Here is a 23,456-nt window from a genome sequence, read left to right on the forward strand (position 1 = left end):
TGGAAAGATGATTGGGAATGGGTGGAGTCAACGTAGAAGTGGGTGAAGCTAAATTTGTTGCGGCGCAGCCCTCTAGCATAGTTTCAATTTCTTATATGGCCCCATGGGAAAATTAATTGCCCACCCCTGATCTAGACTAACCAATGAGTTAAAGCCAGAGGGGTGAAAAATGAAGAGAAATGTGAGATGGAGGTCCTCTTCAAATTCCGGAACCCTGTATTTAATGAGGATTATAGGTTTATCAATGGATGACCTATCCTTGGCGTAGGTCATCACTTGAAGATGGCAAGAGGTCAAAAATCTGGGATCCCGACCTATTAGTGTTTGGGTGAGCGCTACGTCCTCTTCACAGTGACATACATTGGACAATGCCTGTGCTTGGCATACACAGCTCAGCCCTATTCACTTGACTGGGACTGAGCTGTGACTAATAAATGTGATATCATCCAACCCGTGAACACAAAGTGGCACTCAGACCACTACTACCACGTTAACAACTGGTTCAAGTCATCCCAAGACTCTTGGTGACATCTTATGTGACTTTACCCCATCAAAGTGGCTCTTTGTTCTCCCTTAAAGGGGGGACCTGAGTGGGGACCCTACCCCCCATGACGTTCCTATATCTTAATAAGTCATATGAACAGGTTTTGGCTTCACGAGACACAACCAACAATCTTATTTGGAGGTTTCTACGAAATACGTGTGAGCTTTATTGGAGTACTCGAATGGCCGCTTAACTGGGGTCAGGGGCAGCAAATGGTGCAGGTTAATGTACGGTGGATTCAGCTAATCTCTCATGTGCACCTTTGTTTGTTGGCCGACATCTGGTCATATTTTTATTTCTAAATTATACGTACTAAACAATAATTGGAAAATGGTTTTGGTGGCTTAATTTTAAGAAGTTGTCTGAATTTGCCGCTCTGCCAGATGGCCAGGTTAAATGATGCTACCAATCCCAAATCGGGCCCCATCGGACAGTATAATAAAGACATTTCAATTATACAGAAAGTCCTTACTTGTGCTGAAAATTTTTTTTTTGAGATGAGACTCTATGGGAGGGCCTGTTTGTGGAAAACTATCTGTCGTCTTATATATTACACCCGGTAGTCCCCATTGTGGTTGTAGCACAAGAGGTACGAGGCGAACAATCGAAAGGGTGAGGCCGGAGATATAGCCAGGAACTAGGCCAAGGTCAAGGTTATATGAGGTGTCAAGATCAGATCACAAAGCGCAGGAACGGGAGCCAAGGTGAATACACTAATCCCTTAATATCAGTGGGCACCAGTTGTTCCAACAACCCCATACCTATGGCCAAAATGAGGATAGCTGTAGTGGACCTCGGTGTAGGACTTATTTTCTCATTCTAGGTATTAATTCAACTATCCGTACAACTATCCGTACAACTATCTGTAGTATATTCAGGATCTAAGCAAAGGGGTATCAACAAAAGAGCAAGTGGGATGGGACAGGCCAGAAGATGAGAAGGAAGGGAATGTAGCCAGGAGTAGAACAACAGGTGCCAGGTGAACAATCCAAAGGGTGAGGCCGGAAATATATCCAGGAACTAGGCCAAGGTCAAGGTTAAATCAGGTGTCAAGATCGGTCACAAAGCCCAGGAACGGCAGCTGGGCAAAGGGTAATATATAAATTCCTTAACATCATCAGTGGGTAACAATTACCCCAGGAATCTGATGCCGGCGGCCAGGATGAGGAGAGCTTTGGTGGGCTTTAGGGAATGACTTGTTCTCTCATTTAAACTATTTATTCCACCATTTGCAGGTATACCAGACAATGTTAATCTCCTCTACGTCTGGAGAAGAGAAAGTTTCACCAGAAGCATAGAAGAGGATTCTTTACAGTAGATTTTAAGGACACGTTGATCCAGCGTTTTTATACTGACTGCCAGATTGGAGTCGGGAAGGAGTTTTTCCCTGAATTGGGGCAATTGGCATAAGCCTCATGGGGGTTTTTGCCTTCCCCTGGATCAACACTGTAGGGATTGTAGGGTTATAGGTTGGACTTGATGGACTGATGTCTTTATCCAACCTCATCTACTATGTAACTAAGTAGCTAAGAACAATGAGGCTATGGAAGTCTCTGCCCCAGGAAGTGGTGATGGTGGAATCATTGAACAAGTTCAAAGAGGGCCTGGATGCCTGGCTTTTTTATGTCTCTGGGTAAGAAGTGGGGTCTTCCTGGGTCTCCTACCATACAGTCCCTTTTCATTCAGACGCCGATAGTAAGGGTTGACACTGTTGCACCCTCGGACTGCAGGGCAGCTTGAACTTGTTTGGATGTTAGTTGAGGTTCTTTATCCACCATCCGCACAATCTTGCGTTGAAATATCTTGTCAATTTTTCTATTCCGTCCACATCTAGGGAGGTTAGCCACAGTGCCATGAGCTTTACACTTCTTGATGACACTGCGCACGGTAGACACAGGAACATTCAGTTCTTTGGAGATGGACTTGTAGCCTTGAGATTGCTCATGCATCCTCACAATTTTGCTTCTCAAGTCCTCAGACAGTTCTTTGGTCTTCTTTCTTTTCTCCATGCTCAATGTGGTCACACAAGGACACAGGACAGAGGTGGAGTCAACTTTAATCCATTTCAACTGGCTGCAAGTGTGATTTATTTATTGCCACCACCTGTTAGGTGCCTCAGGTAAGTAACAGGTGCTGTTAATTACACAAATTAAGAGAAGCATCACATGATTTTTCAAACAGTGCCAATACTTTTGTCCACCCCTTTTTTATGATTGGTGTGCAATTATATCCAATTTGGCTTTTTGACAATTCTTTTTGTGGTTTTCCATTGAAGACAAATTAAATGAAGATAATACCAGAAAATTTGTGATTGCAATCATTTTCTGGAAGAACATGAGTATTATCTGACAGAATTGCAGGGGTGCCAATACTTTTGGCCAACACTGTAGTACAAGACTGTCTAGCCTAAATGTACACTATCTTAAGCAGCTCTGCTTTCTGTACATACAGTCCTATGCACAAACATGAGTTAAGGCCAATAACAAACTCAGCCCTGCTATACTGTCGCACTCCGCAGTTTTATATCAGTATGACTGCGGCAAGACGGAATGACTATCTCCATAGCTGAAAAGCCAGGATTGATCTCATCTGTGTATTTTTATATTTTGCAAAAGTTCAAATACTTGAACTTTCCCTTCCCAGAATATAAAAGATAAAAAATGTCTCCTTACGCCGTAAATCTCCGACTCTGCTCAGCGCGTTAAACGCACTTTGAAATGTCTCTTTCTACCGTCGCACAGAACAATGGCTCATTTCTGTATGACAATGGCACAATTGACTTATACGCTGAATAGGAAGGAGATACATTTACAGATACGATCAGGGAAAGCAAACGGAGAGAAAAAAATAACAATTTGTGAAAACCAATGACTTTATCGTGTTCTCTGTGCACGGCCGCTTATACGGAAAGAGACCAATGATCTGCAACTGTCTCGTTCCATCTAGGAAGCCAGAACCGAGAATGTGCAAATTTACTTTTACAGCTGAGAATAAAAGTATCAGTAACAGAAAAGGAATAGGACCCGGGAGTTTGGGGAGGCCATGTGTGCGCCAGTCTAGGGCGCAAGGTGTCCCGGGACTCTACTACTTCTGGTTCTTGCCTTCTAAGGGGATAATATGGGATAAATTGTAAACTAAACCTTTCAAAATTGAGAAAATGTAAAATTTTCCTTATTTTCATCCCAAAACTGGTTCCAATAAAAGTACCCGCTTCTTTTGATTTTTCTATTACCACTCCGTTCAAAAAAGGAACGGGAAGCTCCTAAGCCCCAATTCAGAATCTTTAATGGGGTTCCTACCTTGTTCCATTGAGTTTAGTGGCATATTTTGCTATTTTATGTGGCCCAATGCCTGGGGCTGGTAGCCACTGTTAGCACTGCACCCACACACTGTCCCTTGATTCTTTGCACCTTTTTAGGGGTAACATACCTCCTGGGATATAAAGCAAAATGTGATACCTATCGTGTCTGTCACATCTTGTTCACCACATTGGGGCCACCATGATTGGCCCCCCATTTTCCCCTGCCATATATGGCTCAGGTTGTCGGCACTCTGCTTGTCACCATGGCTCGCCTTCTGTTGGTGTCTCAAATTTGTGTGTTGACTCTCACCTTGCCCTGACGTTGTGCCCATTTATAATGGTTCCCGTATTCCCTTTAGCCTGACTTCAGCCTGTCTGACTACATTTTTTGCCTTGGATACCACAATTTGGTGTCTTCTTTCTATCAACACATCAGTAGTATTGCAAGTTAGAATGATTTTATAAACAGAAGGGTTCCTTACCCAGAATACCCATGGGCAGCGCAGTGGCTCAGTGGTTCGCACTGCAGCCTTGCAATGCTGGAGTCCTGGGTTTGAATCCTGCCAGGGACAACATCTGCAAGGAGTTTGTATGTTCTCCCTGTGTTTGCATGGGTTTCCTCCGGGTACTCCGGTTTCCTCCCACACACCAAAGACATACTGATAGGGATTGTAGATTGTGAGCCCTATATGGGACAGTGACTGACAATATCTGTAAAGCGCTGCGGAATATGATGGCGCTATACAAGTAAGCATAATAAATGAATAAATTCTTATCAGGGAATGCATGATCTAATAAGTTCCGGGACCACCTCATGGTGGCTTCTCTCTAATGACCCATGGCTAGACCTCTCACACCACCATCTAGTACCTTCTCTGCACTGATGAGAGGCAATAACCTTGAAACAGCTACTTACGGACGGGACCCTCTTCCTTTCGGAGGAATATACTTCCTTGGCTATTATTCCCAGATCACGCTATTTGGTTTTATGGAAAACCATGCATTGACCTACAGGGGAGCTACCCTCCAAAAGATGGCACTAGAGGAGGTCTTATTTGCATATTCTTTTTTGATATCTTTATATTGATATTTTTGAATGAAGAAAAGAGAGACGTAAATCCCATCAATTTTCAGCGTGACCTTTGTCCTTTGGAGGAGGAGTCCAGGAAGTGACGATATGGCCCCCACGGATATAGCCCTGATCTCATCATCATCCAGTCAGTCTGGGATGACAAGAAGAGACAGACGGATTGGAGCAAGTCTGCATCCACAGAAGATCTGTGCTTAGTTCTCCAAGATGGCGGCAGGAACAAGATCCCTGCCCGGTTCTGCCAAAAACTGTCTGCAAGTACCGAGAAGAACTGATGGAAGGCAAAGGGCAAAGGTCACACCTAATATTGATGGATTTACACTTCATTTTGATAAATACCCTTTTCAAAAGCATTCTATGTGTCATTTCCCCCCCCCCCCCGCTCACAAAACTAAAGCTTTTACATAGGACTGTATATAAATATATAGAATATAAAAATATATACAGCCCTATTTGTAATGTAGTTTTATTAGGCCGCAGGGTGGTACAATGTGTGTGATATAATATATATCAGGATGTAATATTCTGGTTACTTATAGATCTTAAGCAAGGATGTGGGTTGTCAGATTAAATTGTACATTAGTAATAAGTGTGGAAGACAAGTATGAAATTTTAATTTGATGGAAGAGTATAAGCCGTCAAATGTCATTCACAATTCATATAGAGGAATTGACATTTTAATGTACTTTTTAACCCAGATTTGACTGTGTGAGTTATAAATGACAAGACGTTAAAATGAAATCGCAGCCGTGTAAAGACGCCCGGATCCGATTAATATTGCTATGACTATTATACATGATAATAGAATAGAGTAATCAGATGGTATTAATAACAGTCATCATAATATAATACAAATATCAATAATAATATAATAGAATAATCAGAGGATATTAATAACAGTTATAGTATTAATTAAAAAATGTATAAGTGTAATTACATGATATTAATATTATTATTAGTATTATCTGATGATTCTTTTATATATATATCCCACTAATATTATAAATGTGAAAGTTTGGATGAAAATGACTGAATGGATTTGGATGAAATTTGGCACATAGATAGATTGTAACTAGAGATGAGTGAGTACTGTTCGGATCAGCCGATCCGAACAGCACGCTCGCATAGAAATGAATGGACGTAGCCGGCACGCGGGGGGTTAAGCGGCCGGCCGACGTCAAAGCGGAAGTACCAGGTGCATCCATTCATTTCTATGAAGCGTGCTGTTTGGATCGGCTGATCCGAACAGTACTCGCTCATCTCTAATTGTAACCTCGATTAACACATAGGTTACTTTTTATCCCCATAAATAACATGGCTTCATGACTGTTATGAATTTATGTTCACATACTATATGACACTGCTCTTGGTTCTGATAAAGCCAGGTCTGTTATCTCTCTATGTAAACACACAGATAACACTGAGTCCATTCTGTACAAGCATATGCATATTGTCTGATTTGCTCCAGTGCTGAGACACTGGGATGGGAAAACCCCTTTAACCTAAATTGACAGTTTCCCAATTTTAAACATGCTGGGAAAAAGAAAATCTAATTTGTCGCAAAATTCGAAAAAAAATGAGAGCTACGAAGGTAGCCAGAGGTCAACACAGTTCTCCTCAAGAGAGGAGCTTGAGCTACTGCAGGTATTAGTGTTTTTATAGGAGAGAAGGGCACAGACTTTTGAGAAAACCTCCTGAACTGGAGAGACATTGCCTGACCCCAGGAAGAACCATCATCAAGCCTTGGATCCAGTCCGGTGCTTAGTCAAGCTGTGCCTCCATCTTGTGGTAGATTTGTTGTTGTTCACCTATCCTACTTCAAGTATACTGTGATTTTTCTGTCCCCTGAGTTCTTCATCATCAAGGGCATCCCAACCACCATCCGGCTCAGTGAGGTTTACTACCGAGAGCACCTTATAAGAAGTTACTACCACCACCATCCACACTGCAGGCCCCTCATCACTCTTTGCACCAGCCCTTGTGGATTACTAGTGTGGCCTACTATAGTTACTGTGAACTCAACTCGGATGGACTATCACTCCCATCCTCCTGTAGAATGCGGAAAGCTCTTAATTAATTTGTGGTTGGACGTCTGAATTAATTTTTGGGGCCTGATCTGGGGTTTGATGCCTCTGCAGCCACCATTTTGTACTTATATGGCTGTGTATGGTACCACTATTTGCCTTTTTCCCACCCTACCAATACATTGTATTGTTCTGTAGTACAGAGATGGGCCATAGCTCTGCTCACCTTGTGGACCCTAGTATGCAAGAACAAACTATAAGGCCAAATTTGGGCAGACCTCATAGCTACGGCCCGTCCTACAAGCCTCAGACCAAGTTGGACCATTTTTGGAACCTGTGCATTGATTTTTGTGGGAGACTCGCAGCATACTTTTTGGAGGAGACTGCTCCAGCCTGGGAAGCACTGACTAACCCCAGAAGGGACCATTACAAAATATGTCACCTGCGTTTTGTAAAGTAAACCATTCTTACTCTCTCCTGAGTCCTTTATCCTACATGCACCATATAGGGCACTCCAACCACCATCAGGCTCAGGGAGACTTACTCTATGGAAGTGCCATAGGGGAGACGACTAACGCCGTCCTCCACACTGCTCGCCTGCTTTGCTCTACACCAGGGGTGCTCACACTTTGTCAGCTACTTTATAACATGACCAAGTCGAAAGATCTACTACCTATTTCTTGTGGGCGGGGCCAGGGCGGACCTGTGGGCGGGGTGGGCGTGTCTGTGGGCAGGGCCGGGCGGAGCATGAGAGCAGGAGACAGCGGCGTTCTGTGGCCGCCCAGGGATCCCCGCTGTCTGCTTGTTCACAGCGCAGGCTGAGAGTTATCTCTGGACACTGGCAGGCTGGGGCTGCGGCAGCCTCACCTGCCAGTGTCCGTAGATGACTCTCAGCCTGCGCTGTGAACAAGCAGCACCCCGACCCCCTCCATCCCAAGAGCGGCCTGCAAGTGTCCGGAGTGCTCGTTCACAGCGCAGGCTGAGAGTCAACTCTCAGCCTGCACTGTGAAAAAGCAGACACCGGGGATCCCTGGCTGCATCCCGCGATCGACCCATACGTCCATTGCGATCGACCGGTAGATCGCGATCGACGTATTGGGAACCCCTGCTCTACAAAACACCGATGGGGCGCTGGAGGGTCTGGGAAAGATTGTTGGCACTGCAACAGCTGCTACAACTCCCAACCTTATGGATCTTTCTCCCAACAGGCTACAATTGAGGACACTGCCTGCCAAATTGGACAAGGAAAGTACCAGATAGAAGAGGCAGGTGAAAGAAGGCAGTGGCGGGGTTGCCCCCAATATAATTTTTTGGGAGTATTCCTGCGTTGATGTATATATGTATACACCACGGTGGAGAGGCAGCTAGTCTCTATTTTAGAGTGACATGGCCCCCACCTACCATTGGGGCCCATGTGTGACTATCCCCCCTGCACCCCTTATAGCTTTGCCCCTGCCGCTCTCTTTTTCCCTTGTACTACTCCATGTTTGGATGCAGCTACCGGGGAGAGATTTAATATTGCTGTTGTCTAAGTACATTGAGACTTCAGGAGAAGCAGCGGCGGGTGATTCATGCTCATGTAGCGGAATATAACGATTGTATCTGAAGCCCCAGTGCGCCATTCTCATTTCACTCAAAATAAAAAACCAAATGTATCTGTGTCAGTCAGTGCCCTTCTGCTGTACTCAGAGGTATCAAACAGGCGACAATTATGATTGGGAGGTGATTGTGTCACATTGCTACAAAGTTTATTGCTTGCCGGTGTGTTTGGCAGTAACACATTCCCTTTCATATTACTCTTTATATCATTGTTTGCCTGTGACTGGAATAATCAAATGACATCAAACTCTGTCAAATTCAATTTACGGAATTTTTCTCTGACGCCGGCGGCTTCTCGCCGTGTATTCGGGATTTGCAAATTATACTGCGGCCGCGAAACGCTTCGTATGATTATTATTATTAGTAATAATAGGCTGTACGGGTAAGGCGGCGTTCACAACACACTTGTGGCGTGTGTTTGCTGTAAACGAAGGGAAAATCTCCCGATATTACATTCATTGGGAACAAAATAAAAATACCGCACCAAGTTGTTGGGATGAAATCTTCTCCATGTGATGTAATGATGGAAGGGAAGAAAATATTACCGCCAAAGGAGAAGGATAGTGTGAAAAAATGGACAATTGGGTGGAGGCTCTAGGAATCTGTTGCCGCTTTTAACCTGGATACAAGATGAGATACAGCAGGACATGGAGGTATATACAGGTTCTGTATGGTATATAGCAGTACATTTACCACAGATGTTACACCTGTAGTCTGGATACAAGATGAGATACGGCAGGACATGGCGGTATATACAGGCTGTGTATGGTATATAGCAGTACATTTACCACAGATGTTACACCTGTAGTCTGGATACAAGATGAGATACAGCAGGACATGGAGGTATATACAGGCTCTGTATGGTATATAGCAGTACATTTACCACAGATGTTACACCTGTAGTCTGGATACAAGATGAGATACGGCAGGACATGGCGGTATATACAGGCTGTGTATGGTATATAGCAGTACATTTACCACAGATGTTACACCTGTAGTCTGGATACAAGATGAGATACAGCAGGACATGGAGGTATATACAGGCTGTGTATGGTATATAGCAGTACATTTACCACAGATGTTACACCTGTAGTCTGGATACAAGATGAGATACAGGAGGACATGGAGGTATATACAGGCTCTGTATGGTATATAGCAGTACATTTACCACAGATGTTACACCTGTAGTCTGGATACAAGATGAGATACGGCAGGACATGGCGGTATATACAGGATCTGTATGGTATATAGCAGTACATTTACCACAGATGTTACACCTGTAGTCTGGATACAAGATGAGATACGGCAGGACATGGCGGTATATACAGGATCTGTATGGTATATAGCAGTACATTTACCACAGATGTTACACCTGTAGTCTGGATACAAGATGAGATACAGCAGGACATGGAGGTATATACAGGCTCTGTATGGTATATAGCAGTACATTTACCACAGATGTTACACCTGTAGTCTGGATACAAGATGAGATACGGCAGGACATGGAGGTATATACAGGCTCTGTATGGTATATAGCAGTACATTTACCACAGATGTTACACCTGTAGTCTGGATACAAGATGAGATACAGCAGGACATGGAGGTATATACAGGCTCTGTATGGTATATAGCAGTACATTTACCACAGATGTTACACCTGTAGCCTGGATACAAGATGAGATACGGCAGGACATGGAGGTATATACAGGCTGTGTATGGTATATAGCAGTACATTTACCACAGATGTTACACCTGTAGCCTGGATACAAGATGAGATACGGCAGGACATGGAGGTATATACAGGCTGTGTATGGTATATAGCAGTACATTTACCACAGATATTACACGTGTAGTCTGGATACAAGATGAGATACGGCAGGACATGGAGGTATATACAGGCTCTGTATGGTATATAGCAGTACATTTACCACAGATGTTACACCTGTAGTCTGGTTACAAGATGAGATACGGCAGGACATGGAGGTATATACAGGCTGTGTATGGTATATAGCAGTACATTTACCACAGATGTTACACCTGTAGTCTGGATACAAGATGAGATACGGCAGGACATGGAGGTATATACAGGCTGTGTATGGTATATAGCAGTACATTTACCACAGATGTTACACCTGTAGTCTGGATACAAGATGAGATACGGCAGGACATGGAGGTATATACAGGCTCTGTATGGTATATAGCAGTACATTTACCACAGATGTTACACCTGTAGTCTGGATACAAGATGAGATACGGCAGGACATGGAGGTATATACAGGCTCTGTATGGTATATAGCAGTACATTTACCACAGATGTTACACCTGTAGTCTGGATACAAGATGAGATACGGCAGGACATGGAGGTATATACAGGCTCTGTATGGTATATAGCAGTACATTTACCACAGATGTTACACCTGTAGTCTGGATACAAGATGAGATACGGCAGGACATGGAGGTATATACAGGCTGTGTATGGTATATAGCAGTACATTTACCACAGATGTTACACCTGTAGTCTGGATACAAGATGAGATACGGCAGGACATGGAGGTATATACAGGCTCTGTATGGTATATAGCAGTACATTTACCACAGATGTTACACCTGTAGTCTGGATACAAGATGAGATACGGCAGGACATGGAGGTATATACAGGCTGTGTATGGTATATAGCAGTACATTTACCACAGATGTTACACCTGTAGTCTGGATACAAGATGAGATACGGCAGGACATGGAGGTATATACAGGCTCTGTATGGTATATAGCAGTACATTTACCACAGATGTTACACCTGTAGTCTGGATACAAGATGAGATACGGCAGGACATGGAGGTATATACAGGCTGTGTATGGTATATAGCAGTACATTTACCACAGATGTTACACCTGTAGTCTGGATACAAGATGAGATACGGCAGGACATGGAGGTATATACAGGCTCTGTATGGTATATAGCAGTACATTTACCACAGATGTTACACCTGTAGCCTGGATACAAGATGGGATACGGCAGGACATGGAGGTATATACAGGCTGTGTATGGTATATAGCAGTACATTTACCACAGATGTTACACCTGTAGTCTGGATACAAGATGAGATACGGCAGGACATGGAGGTATATACAGGCTGTGTATGGTATATAGCAGTACATTTACCACAGATGTTACACCTGTAGTCTGGATACAAGATGAGATACGGCAGGACATGGAGGTATATACAGGCTGTGTATGGTATATAGCAGTACATTTACCACAGATGTTACACCTGTAGTCTGGATACAAGATGAGATACGGCAGGACATGGAGGTATATACAGGCTCTGTATGGTATATAGCAGTACATTTACCACAGATGTTACACCTGTAGTCTGGATACAAGATGAGATACGGCAGGACATGGAGGTATATACAGGCTGTGTATGGTATAGAGCAGTACATTTACCACAGATGTTACACCTGTAGTCTGGATACAAGATGAGATACAGCAGGACATGGAGGTATATACAGGCTCTGTATGGTATATAGCAGTACATTTACCACAGATGTTACACCTGTAGTCTGGATATAAGATGAGATACGGCAGGACATGGAGGTATATACAGGCTGTGTATGGTATATAGCAGTACATTTACCACAGATGTTACACCTGTAGTCTGGATACAAGATGAGATACGGCAGGACATGGAGGTATATACAGGCTCTGTATGGTATATAGCAGTACATTTACCACAGATGTTACACCTGTAGTCTGGATATAAGATGAGATACGGCAGGACATGGAGGTATATACAGGCTGTGTATGGTATATAGCAGTACATTTACCACAGATGTTACACCTGTAGTCTGGATACAAGATGAGATACAGCAGGACATGGAGATATATACAGGCTCTGTATGGTATATAGCAGTACATTTACCACAGATGTTACACCTGTAGTCTGGATACAAGATGAGATACGGCAGGACATGGAGGTATATACAGGCTGTGTATGGTATATAGCAGTACATTTACCACAGATGTTACAGCTGTAGTCTGGATACAAGATGAGATACGGCAGGACATGGAGGTATATACAGGCTCTGTATGGTATATAGCAGTACATTTACCACAGATGTTACACCTGTAGTCTGGATACAAGATGAGATACGGCAGGACATGGAGGTATATACAGGCTGTGTATGGTATATAGCAGTACATTTACCACAGATGTTACACCTGTAGTCTGGATACAAGATGAGATACGGCAGGACATGGAGGTATATACAGGCTGTGTATGGTATATAGCAGTACATTTACCACAGATGTTACACCTGTAGTCTGGATACAAGATGAGATACGGCAGGACATGGAGGTATATACAGGCTCTGTATGGTATATAGCAGTACATTTACCACAGATGTTACACCTGTAGTCTGGATACAAGATGAGATACGGCAGGACATGGAGGTATATACAGGCTGTGTATGGTATAGAGCAGTACATTTACCACAGATGTTACACCTGTAGTCTGGATACAAGATGAGATACAGCAGGACATGGAGGTATATACAGGCTCTGTATGGTATATAGCAGTACATTTACCACAGATGTTACACCTGTAGTCTGGATATAAGATGAGATACGGCAGGACATGGAGGTATATACAGGCTGTGTATGGTATATAGCAGTACATTTACCACAGATGTTACACCTGTAGTCTGGATACAAGATGAGATACGGCAGGACATGGAGGTATATACAGGCTGTGTATGGTATATAGCAGTACATTTACCACAGATGTTACAGCTGTAGTCTGGATACAAGATGAGATACGGCAGGACATGGAGGTATATACAGGCTGTGTATGGTATATAGCAGTACATTTACCACAGATGTTACACCTGTAGTCTGGATACAAGATGAGATACGGCAGGACATGGAGGTATATACAGGCTGTGTATGGTATATAGCAGTACATTTACCACAGATGTTACACCTGTAGTCTGGATACAAGATGAGATACGGCAGGACATGGAGGTATATACAGGCTGTGTATGGTATATAGCAGTACATTTACCACAGATGTTACACCTGTAGTCTGGATACAAGATGAGATACGGCAGGACATGGAGGTATATACAGGCTGTGTATGGTATATAGCAGTACATTTACCACAGTTGTTCTACCGTTCGGTGTACACAGCCCCAAGGCAGATCTATATGTCTCCATGGTAACAGACTACAAACTACGTGAACCATTTACCTGTGAATGATGTATCCAGTTATTATTCCGTTTGGTTTCTTAGGCGCCATCCACGTGATCTTAATGGCATGTGGACCAATTGCAAAAAGCATTGGTGGGTCGAGATCTTCTGGTGCTGCTTCTGTAGTTACAATGGATGTGGCGGTGCCGACTCCGCAGCTGCCTATAATATAAGTAGGACAACCTTAAAACTGAAGCCCCATAGAGGCAATGTGTAAATCCCACAGAATAAACTATGGAGAAGTCTATGGAGGGTAGGTCTCCATAGACTTCTATGTGTGGCATGTTATAAATCAATACAACATGGAGGCCATATGGAACTATACGAATGTGTATATGAAGTCCAATAGTTTAATCTACTGTATATTTGATCATTCTCTTACCACGTTGACAAGCTTGTAATCGGAGGGAAAACTCAGAGCCCGGAACTAAATCTTCCAAAATTATAAAGTGTTTTTCTTCCGCTGGGTGAACCTCCATATCACTTCCACCGCCATCCAGCAACACATAGAAAGCCAAGGGAATACTGGGGTCATACAGCCCTGAAAAGAAAGAAGAGGCTGACTTGCATATTGACATCTATGTTTTTATGGTCAGAAAGATGGATTTCTCCTCTGTGGCAGAATGATAGACTGTTTTATAGCCCCCTTCGTTTTGTGTATACAGCGACCATGCAGACACCTATGCATCTCAATGACTACACACTACACTCAAACCTCTTATATAGTCTGGGAAGTGATGCCCTATAGGCATCATTCTCATTGGAACTCATTTCAACTCAGATCTGCGTCCAGAGAATGGGCTGGATGGGCTGGAGCAGACCCTATTGACTCCTATGGGAGAGTTTTCTGGGCATTTTCTGTATCCTGTGCAGAGAGAGAAGTAGATAAAATGTGATATAACCTATTGTGACTGGTGGAGTCTGTGTCTTATCTACCTATACATGATCACTGTAATCACCAGTGTGCGGTAAGTGAGGTGATTGCTGCAAAGACATCTCATACAGAAAAAAAGAAGACTCAGCATATTTTTTTTTGGCTTAGTGGTCAGAGTCAGAACTGAAGGATTTATAGGAATGATTTTATAATACAGATAATAACATGGGAAATTTTTAAAACCCTCACCAAAAAATCTTTAAAAATATGTATAACATAAAACTGAGCTGATGTGTGAGGCCGCCCCTCTGACAGGGCCTTGATATCAGTAGCTGAAATGAACGGCACCTATAACTCTGGAACTGGTGTGAACACCCCCTCAGTTTTACCATTCTTGTGGTCAGTAGGTTGTGTCCCTACACAGTCTGGCGTAGTAGCACATACAGGCAGGGTCGGACTGGCCCACTGGAAAACCGGTGAATTCCCCGGTGGGCCCTGACTGTTAAGTCCTCGTTGTACTAATGCAGATACATTGATCAGGGGCCCCCACCTTTTCTTATAGCTAGTACTGTAGTCATTTTGTCCAGGGATATATCACATGGGGCACAGCCAGCTGTTAACTTAAACATACTTTTCCAGGATGTTTATTAGAGGAACAATACAATACCGATATGTTTCAGCATTGTTGTTTAATGCGGAATACGGCTATTTACAAAAGCAGACATGTCAGGAAAGCAAAAAGAGGTTGCCCAACTTTGGAGCCTACTTTCCTGTAAATTATACATTGCGCTGCTCCTCTTTTATCATTCCTGGAAATATGAATAACTATACAACAATATAAGTGTCAACATTCCTGTTGTCAGTATGATCTGTCCTTGGCTCTGTCAGCACATACAGGACAATGTCTGAGAATATCAGGACATATCCAGAAATCTGGAGCATCTTTTCTTAGAACTCTATGCTGTTCCTCTGTTAATCTTCCTGGAAATGAATAAATGGATTGGGGGTGTTTATGCACACACTTACAGTATCCAATCAGTCCTATAGTACAGAGACACACCAGATAGGACACAGGCGGTTGTCACTATAGCCATGCACTGCCAGGAGGAGTAACAGAGGGATAGTAAATCCAAGAAAATATAACCTAGAATCGTTACCTTATGGGAAATACAAATGTTTAGTAATGCAGGCATGTCAAAAGAGGTGACAGGTCCCCCTTAAAGTGTCCACAACTGGAGATCTTGAAGCGTTGGTCAACTTGATCACGTTCCGTAGTTACTCCCTGAGCCCTCTGGTAGTATACGGAGTGCGGTACACGTCTGAGCGAGTGTAAGGCCAGTCGCCTCTGTAATATTTTATGTTCCTCCATGCTAGCGGGGTGCGGGGGAGGGCCCATATGAACCAATTTCTACTAAGTGTAAATGGCAGCTGTGTTATTTGGTGTCAGATTCACCACCAGTATAATGACAAGCTGCCAAAACACATTTCCAAACTCACTAAAGAACAAGGTTGCGGTGCGTTAATATTCCCGGCACAGCGGCTTTCCATAATTTACAAGCGAACGCTGATAGTTTATTTAACATTTATGAACTTACAACGCAACGAGAAATTCATTATTATCCGTACAAATAAATAGCAGAGATTGTGACGAGTCCTCGGCTGCACAAAGCGCGACACATGTCTCAATAAATGTTTTCTGCGGCAATAACTGGAGTATAATTTGTCAGCGCATCGGAGAGCTGAATAATTAAAGGGAAACTGTAAAGACTCCAATAAATACAATACATGGGTGGATTGCGGCTTGTTTTATGGCGAGCTGGGTATCAGGTCTCCTCCGGTAACAGGCAGGGAGGGAGTTTCTAAGACATCCACTCAATGACTATGAAACATGGAGACGGAGTTATTTTTTTTTTACAGTTGCGTTACAATGTTGCTAAATATTACATTTATGAGACTGTAAACGTCACAGTGCAAGCCAATAAAATGTAACAATGTAACTCCGAGATCTGCTACATGGTCAATTCTGCGGTATCACGCCAGTCACCGGAACACGTAGAAGAGATGGGGCCACATGGCGGAGGTAGAATAGGACATCCTATAATGGATATATTACATACCACCCAGGACAGAAGAGATGGCGCCACATGGCGGAGGTAGAACAGGACGTCCTATAATGGATATATTACATACCACCCAGGACAGAAGAGATGGCGCCACATGGCGGAGGTAGAATAGGACGTCCTATAATGGATATATTATATACCACCCAGGACAGAAGAGATGGCGCTACATGGTGGAGGTAGAATAGGATATCCTATAATGGATATATTATATACCACCCAGGACAGAAGAGATGGCGCCACATGGTGGAGGTAGAATAGGACATCCTATAATGGATATATTATATACCACCCAGGACAGAAGAGATGGCGCCACATGGCGGAGGTAGAATAGGACATCCTATAATGGATATATTATATACCACCCAGGACAGAAGAGATGGCGCCACATGGCGGAGGTAGAATAGGACATCCTATAATCTATGTATTATATGCCACTCAGGACAGAAGAAATGGCGCCCCATGGCGGAGGTAGAACAGGACGTCCTATAATGTATATATTATATACCACCCAGGACAGAAGAGATGGCGCCACATGGCGGAGGTAGGATAGGACATCCAATAATCTATATATTATATACCACCCAGGACAGAAGAGATGGCGCCACATGGCGGAGGTAGAACAGAACGTCCTATAGTGTATATACTATATACCACCCAGGAAAGAAGAGATGGCGCCTAGGGTTGAGTGATCAGGATCGGTAAAGATTGAATCCCTATCGGCGATCGAACAAATTTCACGATCGCGATCGATTGGAAAACGATCGCAAATCGGCTTTTGAAATCGATCCTGAAATCTCAAGATCGGCTCAACCCTAATGGTGCCACATGGCGGAGGTAGAACTGAACCTCCTTTAATGTATATATTATATACCACCCTGCAAAGAAGAGATGATGCCCCATGGCAATGATAAGACTGGACATCCCATTACTGTATTATATACCACCCAGGAAAGAAGAGATGGTGCTGCATGGCGATTATAAGACTGGATATCCCATAATGTAAATATTATATACCGCTCTGCATGATGGCCCCTCTAAGCCCCTTTCCTCACTCCTACAATATAGAGATGAGTGAAGTGGATATCAGGCTGACTAAGTTTCCTCTCCTCTTTCCATCACATCCTTATGATATTTTTATGATATGATGTAAATAATAACCTGCCTATAATGTATAATATATTATAAAGAAATATACCTGGATCGTCCCAAGCCAGGAACACCGTGTACGGTCCCAGGACGGTGATGTTATATGGCACAGGGATCTTCTGTGGAGTTTGGAGAGGAGTATCTACCACATAGACACGGCTGATGTTGATCCCCGCTTCATTTCGGGCCTCCAGCTGGTAGAAATAACTAGACAATACACAAAAAATGATATGTAAAATAATAGTATTAGACATCTAATGTATCACTTCCACCACAAGAGACCAGACTGAAGCTTCATCCTATAGCAATACAATAACGGGCTTGTCCATTTCATGCACCCATTTGGTAACTTCTGAGTTAGTAGAGGCGTCTGCTTCCTCTATTCAGGTTCTTCATGTCCTGGCCAGATTGTAGAGTGGTTACAAATATGGTCGATGGCTCTGGAGGACTGTCCTGTCCTGCGTTAACCAGACCACCCATTCATCTGAATGGACACTGTGTAATACTTCATTTCACCTGTGGTGGTGCTGCAGGGAAAGAGAACACTTACTGCTTGGTTTACTCTTAGATTACAGCCGATCATGTTGTGATCAGTGAATTGTCAAGGGACAATTTTAACCCTTGCCTAGAGTGTAGGACCCCTTTAAGAGAAGGTGATAGAGAAAAGAAGATAACAAAGTAGAAAGACTCCTGAAGAGACAAACAGAAGACTTAACCATCTGGAAAAAAACGCTGGTCATATGGATGAAAGTAGTCAAAATTGTCTTGAGCTGCCGTAGTGGCTACTGGCTCTGTGCTGTGTATAGTACAGGTATCGGAAGGGGCCCCTGAATAATTGAACTGTACAAGGGCCGGTAGGATAGGCCATAAAAAATAAATTCTTGGACAATCCCTTTACGTTCTATATGTAATGAAATGTTCTGCAGCTCTCGATATGGCCCAGCCATGCACCAATTTTAGACACTTTGATGGTCAGGGGCCAACATGGGCACTCTGACTGCTCTGCAACTATAGAACCACTAGGGTAGCGGCTGCCACAGGGCCCGGGACATCAGGGGCCCGGAGAAAGCCGCTACCGCTGTGTTTTGTTTTGTTTTTTTAAATAGGCCATTACCAACTGGAGTTACTTCAGCCGGTAAAGGGCCCTATTTACTTACCGATCCTGGCAGGGGCTGGGATCGGTAAGTGACGCCGCGGGCCCCACAAACACTATTATTATACTCGGGGGTCTTTTCAGACCCCCGAGTATAAGATCGGAGGCCCGGGACAGGTAAGCGAAGATAAAAAATAGTGTTACTTACCTCTCCAGACAGGCTTCGGGCCTAGTTGTGCAACATCCCGGATGTCATTGAAGATGGCCGACACCACCGAGGACTGCAGCGGAGCCGGAGATAGGTAAGTAACAGTTTTTTATGTTGTTCCTCCCCCCCCCCTTCCCGGTCTCCGATTATTATACTCTGGGGCCAGAAAAGAGCCCAGAGTATAATAATTGTTCATGGGTGTCCACAGTGGGACACAATGCTATGTGCAGGGGCCACTATGGGGCATAATATTGCGCACTGGAATGGAACAAGGCTGCACCCCATAACACCTACCATTTTGGACATGCTCCAACTGGATCATTTAGCCATTGCAACTTGGCCCTTGTCAAAGTCGTTCAGATGCAGAGGGGCGTTAGCTGTCGGGGAGTGCAGAGGAAGCAATTGCTACTGGGCCCTGTAACCTGAGGGTGCCCCTAAAATCCTTCTATTATTCTATATGGCACACAGTATTTTAGGGATACCATTGCAGCTTTTGCATTGGAGCTCAGGCCCTCCATTTTTTCTGCTTCCAACATCAGGACATGACCATTCACTTGCCCCCTAATATATCCGACCCTTGACAATTCACCTGTCAGTGGTTTTAATGTTATGGCAGACAGTTGTATACACCTAAACATACCAATAATCTATGTGACAATGGCAGATGTTGACTATTATCTTTACACATTGCGCCGCCCCTTTAAATACATATACAACGGGGATTTTTTTCATCCTTTAAATAGCGTCTAAACTTTTTATTCTCGACTCCTTTCTGCCTTTTTATGGATGATCTCCTCCTTTTATTTCTGAATTGCAGGGAAAGTAACCGGCAGTCAATACCCGTCTCTTCAATATGTGCAATGACAAAAGTCCTGCCGGGGATTTTGTCAATGTCTTTTAATGATTAAGCGATAACGATTTTTCCCTTTTTAAAAGAGGAAGTAAAAGTCTTGTTTGTCCCACACCCCAGATACAATATCATTGTGAATCATGGCCTGAAAGCTTAATATAGATCAGCCTTAAACATTACCTGCTGTTGGGCTGGAGGCCAGCGTCAGTGAAATTCAGATATTCACCACTTCTTGTGGAAATGACTGCCCCGTTCCGTATCAGTCTATACTCAGAAATCATCCCATTGGGCTTCTCCGGTTCCCTCCAATATAGTTCCAGCGCTGATGAATTGATTGTGACGTGGCGAGGATCCTGCCAAACTCCTAGACCGTAAAAAGAGCAGGAGACGCCGTTACTTTCCTCTTATTTATATGCCTTATGGCGACCACTAAAGGGTTAAGACGTTACGGATAGGACAGGTGACCTATTAGGATGGACGCCCATGGACGGGACCCCTTGAGAAACCTAAAATCTGCCTTCTGGCCTCCTGGGGGTAAGTGCTGGATTGACATATTTCTGTTACACTAGAGGAAAAAAAAACTACAGGTATTTTCTAATTCTATTTTCCGTACGTGATTATGGGGCGGCCATCTTGCCTGAGCTTCTCCTCCGCTCTCTTAACAGCATTTAGTGATCTGCTTTACAGCATAGTAATGGCCAGAAGCAGCAATAGACTGAATTCAGCGCAGTGATGGCTTTCACGATCTGTGCCCCGGGTGAAGAGCTATCGGTGCCGGTACCATAAGTACAGTCAGTTAGGAACGTCCTATAGCGCTGTACTGTGAGACCGGGCGTACGTAATAGGCGCTGCTGTGCAGAAGGGCGTTCCTGACGGACTGTCAGCAACGCCCTTCTGACTGTGAAGAGCTACGGTACCGGCACCGACAGCTCTTCACCCGAGGCACAGATCGTGAAAGTCAACCGTGTCAGCTTTCCAGCGGTATAGAAAACCGCGTGTGCCCCAACTCATGAAAGGTCCTCTTTAAAACAGGTCATTTTCTGGCACATTCCCTTTAAGAGTTCTGGGATAACATTCTGGTGTTTTTTTTATGTTTTCAAGCTCTACAATAGCACAATATACTGCAAATTTACACCATAATATTAACATAAAAAAATACATACAAAAATATAAATGCATGCAATAATGGCACCGACGACGTGTAGAATAGAGAATAGAATGGAAAGAAATATCAGAAATAAATAATAAATGCAGTCATGTAACGCAATAACGCAACATGTTTTTTTCATAACCCTTGCTCTTTTACTGGCAGAATTTTTTGGATTGTCTCTGAAAATTCAGTGCAAATATGTAACGGGGTCCATATGTAATGGTACCTGTCTCACGAATGCACAAAATGCTGTCTGGACACAGATTCAATGCAGATGTGAACATACCCTTAAAAGGGTTGTCTCCTCCCGGAGCATCAGCCCCTGTCGATATCTGATATCACCCGGTTTCATTGCACCGTTCCCTATATCAGAACAGACTTGGGCATCCATGTAACACTACATTTACCTTCCAGTGCCCAAATTTGGAACAATAGGAAGACATGAATGGAAATACTAGGATGACATAACTACTATAAGTTTCCAGATGGAGCCACCTAGCATGGACCTTAATGCTGGGGTTCGTCTTAAAGCCACATTTAGATGGTTGTTATAGGGCTATATTATGGGGATCATACCATTGCCTCAAATCCAGCCCCGGTGGGTATAATAACATAAACTTACAACTCCATCGATCCCCGTGACGCTGATACCTTAGGTTATTAGATATGAGATGTGGCCGTCATAGACACCCCATAAAAAGGACATAAGAGCCATATGAATAAGGCCCAACGCCTTACCTTGAGGAGGGGCTTGTGATGTGCACCCTGAGGCCATACCACTGCTGTTGCATCCTACTGAAGTACAGATGGTGAGGAAGAAGAGGTATTTCGTATATGGCTGAAGACCTAGAGGAATTAAATTAAGAAAAAAATAAGGAAAAAAATATTCTCTTAAAGTGGCGTTATCACTGGGAAAAGTCATTTTTAACTAATCACATCCTTGCATAGGGTTTAGAAAGTCTATTCCACACCTACCTATAGTATGTAGATGGCCTCAGTGGTTTCTGAATAAGTCAGTTTTTATTCATATGCTAATTAGACTGGTGCACGATACATTGTTTCTATGGGAGGCTGCTGCTGCTGATGATGACTCAGCTTCCTGTTTACCTCACACACATAGGAGATAATAGGAGAGACGAGTGCTGCTGGGAACTTCCTGTGCTGGCTGGAAGCTCATTAGCATATGAATAAAAACGGACTTCAGAAACCACTGAGGCAATCTACATACTAAAGGTAGGTGTGGAATAGACTATCTAAAGCCTATGCAAGGATGTGATTAGTTAAAAATGACTTTTCCCAGTGATAGAGCCCCTTTAAATAGTAACCAGCCATGAATGAGACATTTGTGTGACTATGTAAACAACCTATGACAGCGATGACCAAACTATACATAGTAAAAGGAATGTCATCTGCTGATTGTAGAACTTATATGTAATATGTCAAGTAAATTAATAGACAGTGTGCACCAATCACCATACACCCCTTGTTAGATACCTCATGGATATCTAGTGTCCTGTAAAGGTACTGTCCGTGGTACCCATGTTTGACTTGTGCTTGTGTTATCTGACTCTGTACTTGTTCCTCTTGTCCTGACCTCTGCCTGATTACCATATTGACTCTGTGCCATCTGTCCTGACCTCTGCCTGATTACCATATTGTCTCTGTGCCACCTGTCTTGACCTCTGCCTGGAGTCTGGTTATGCACAGACTCTGCTTGCCCTGACCTCGGCCTGTCCACTGACCACCTCTCTGCTTATCCTTTTGGTCATGTCTGTTGGTGCCTCTCGACCAGCCTGAGTCACCTATCACTGAATGGAGACTAGTCCAAGGAGTACTGACCTAGTAGCTTCCCAGCAGATCCCCTAAAGGTTAAATACCAGGGCACCAAATAGACAATGTTTTTAGGACTAAACCAAACTTAAATCCATTCAGTGACTTAGTGGGTCCATATGACAATAACACAATCACTTTATTGGAGGTTATTACTTTTCATTTCCCCATAAATTATACACAATTGGCTGAGTATGCACGTGTACCTTAACATGGAGAGGGAAATAAAACCAACATCACATCTCTGACAGCAGTTAATATCCTGCAGAAAACATACCGAAATCCAACATGCCTACTCCTGCCGTCCAACATCTGCTGTTCATGGACAGTTGCTAGGCCCTTACCATGCCCTTGAAGGTGTTGACCGATTCTACC

At 43.4% G+C, this 23,456-nt stretch overlaps 1 protein-coding gene across 1 annotated transcript in view; it reads right to left on the minus strand.

Annotated features, from left to right (window-relative positions):
• USH2A (usherin) overlaps positions 1-23,456 on the minus strand; it is a 514,207-nt gene that overhangs the window by 62,483 nt on the left and 428,268 nt on the right. The window contains exons 56-60 of the mRNA XM_075267084.1: positions 21,990-22,097; positions 20,282-20,465; positions 18,000-18,157; positions 14,190-14,348; positions 13,807-13,969 (exon numbers count right to left, since the gene is read on the minus strand). Of these exons, the coding sequence (XP_075123185.1) occupies positions 13,807-13,969; positions 14,190-14,348; positions 18,000-18,157; positions 20,282-20,465; positions 21,990-22,097 (772 nt within the window). The remainder of the gene's footprint in view (positions 1-13,806; positions 13,970-14,189; positions 14,349-17,999; positions 18,158-20,281; positions 20,466-21,989; positions 22,098-23,456) is intronic.

The sequence above is a fragment of the Leptodactylus fuscus genome, chromosome 3, assembly GCF_031893055.1.
Source record: "Leptodactylus fuscus isolate aLepFus1 chromosome 3, aLepFus1.hap2, whole genome shotgun sequence".
NCBI classification, from domain to species: domain Eukaryota; kingdom Metazoa; phylum Chordata; class Amphibia; order Anura; family Leptodactylidae; genus Leptodactylus; species Leptodactylus fuscus.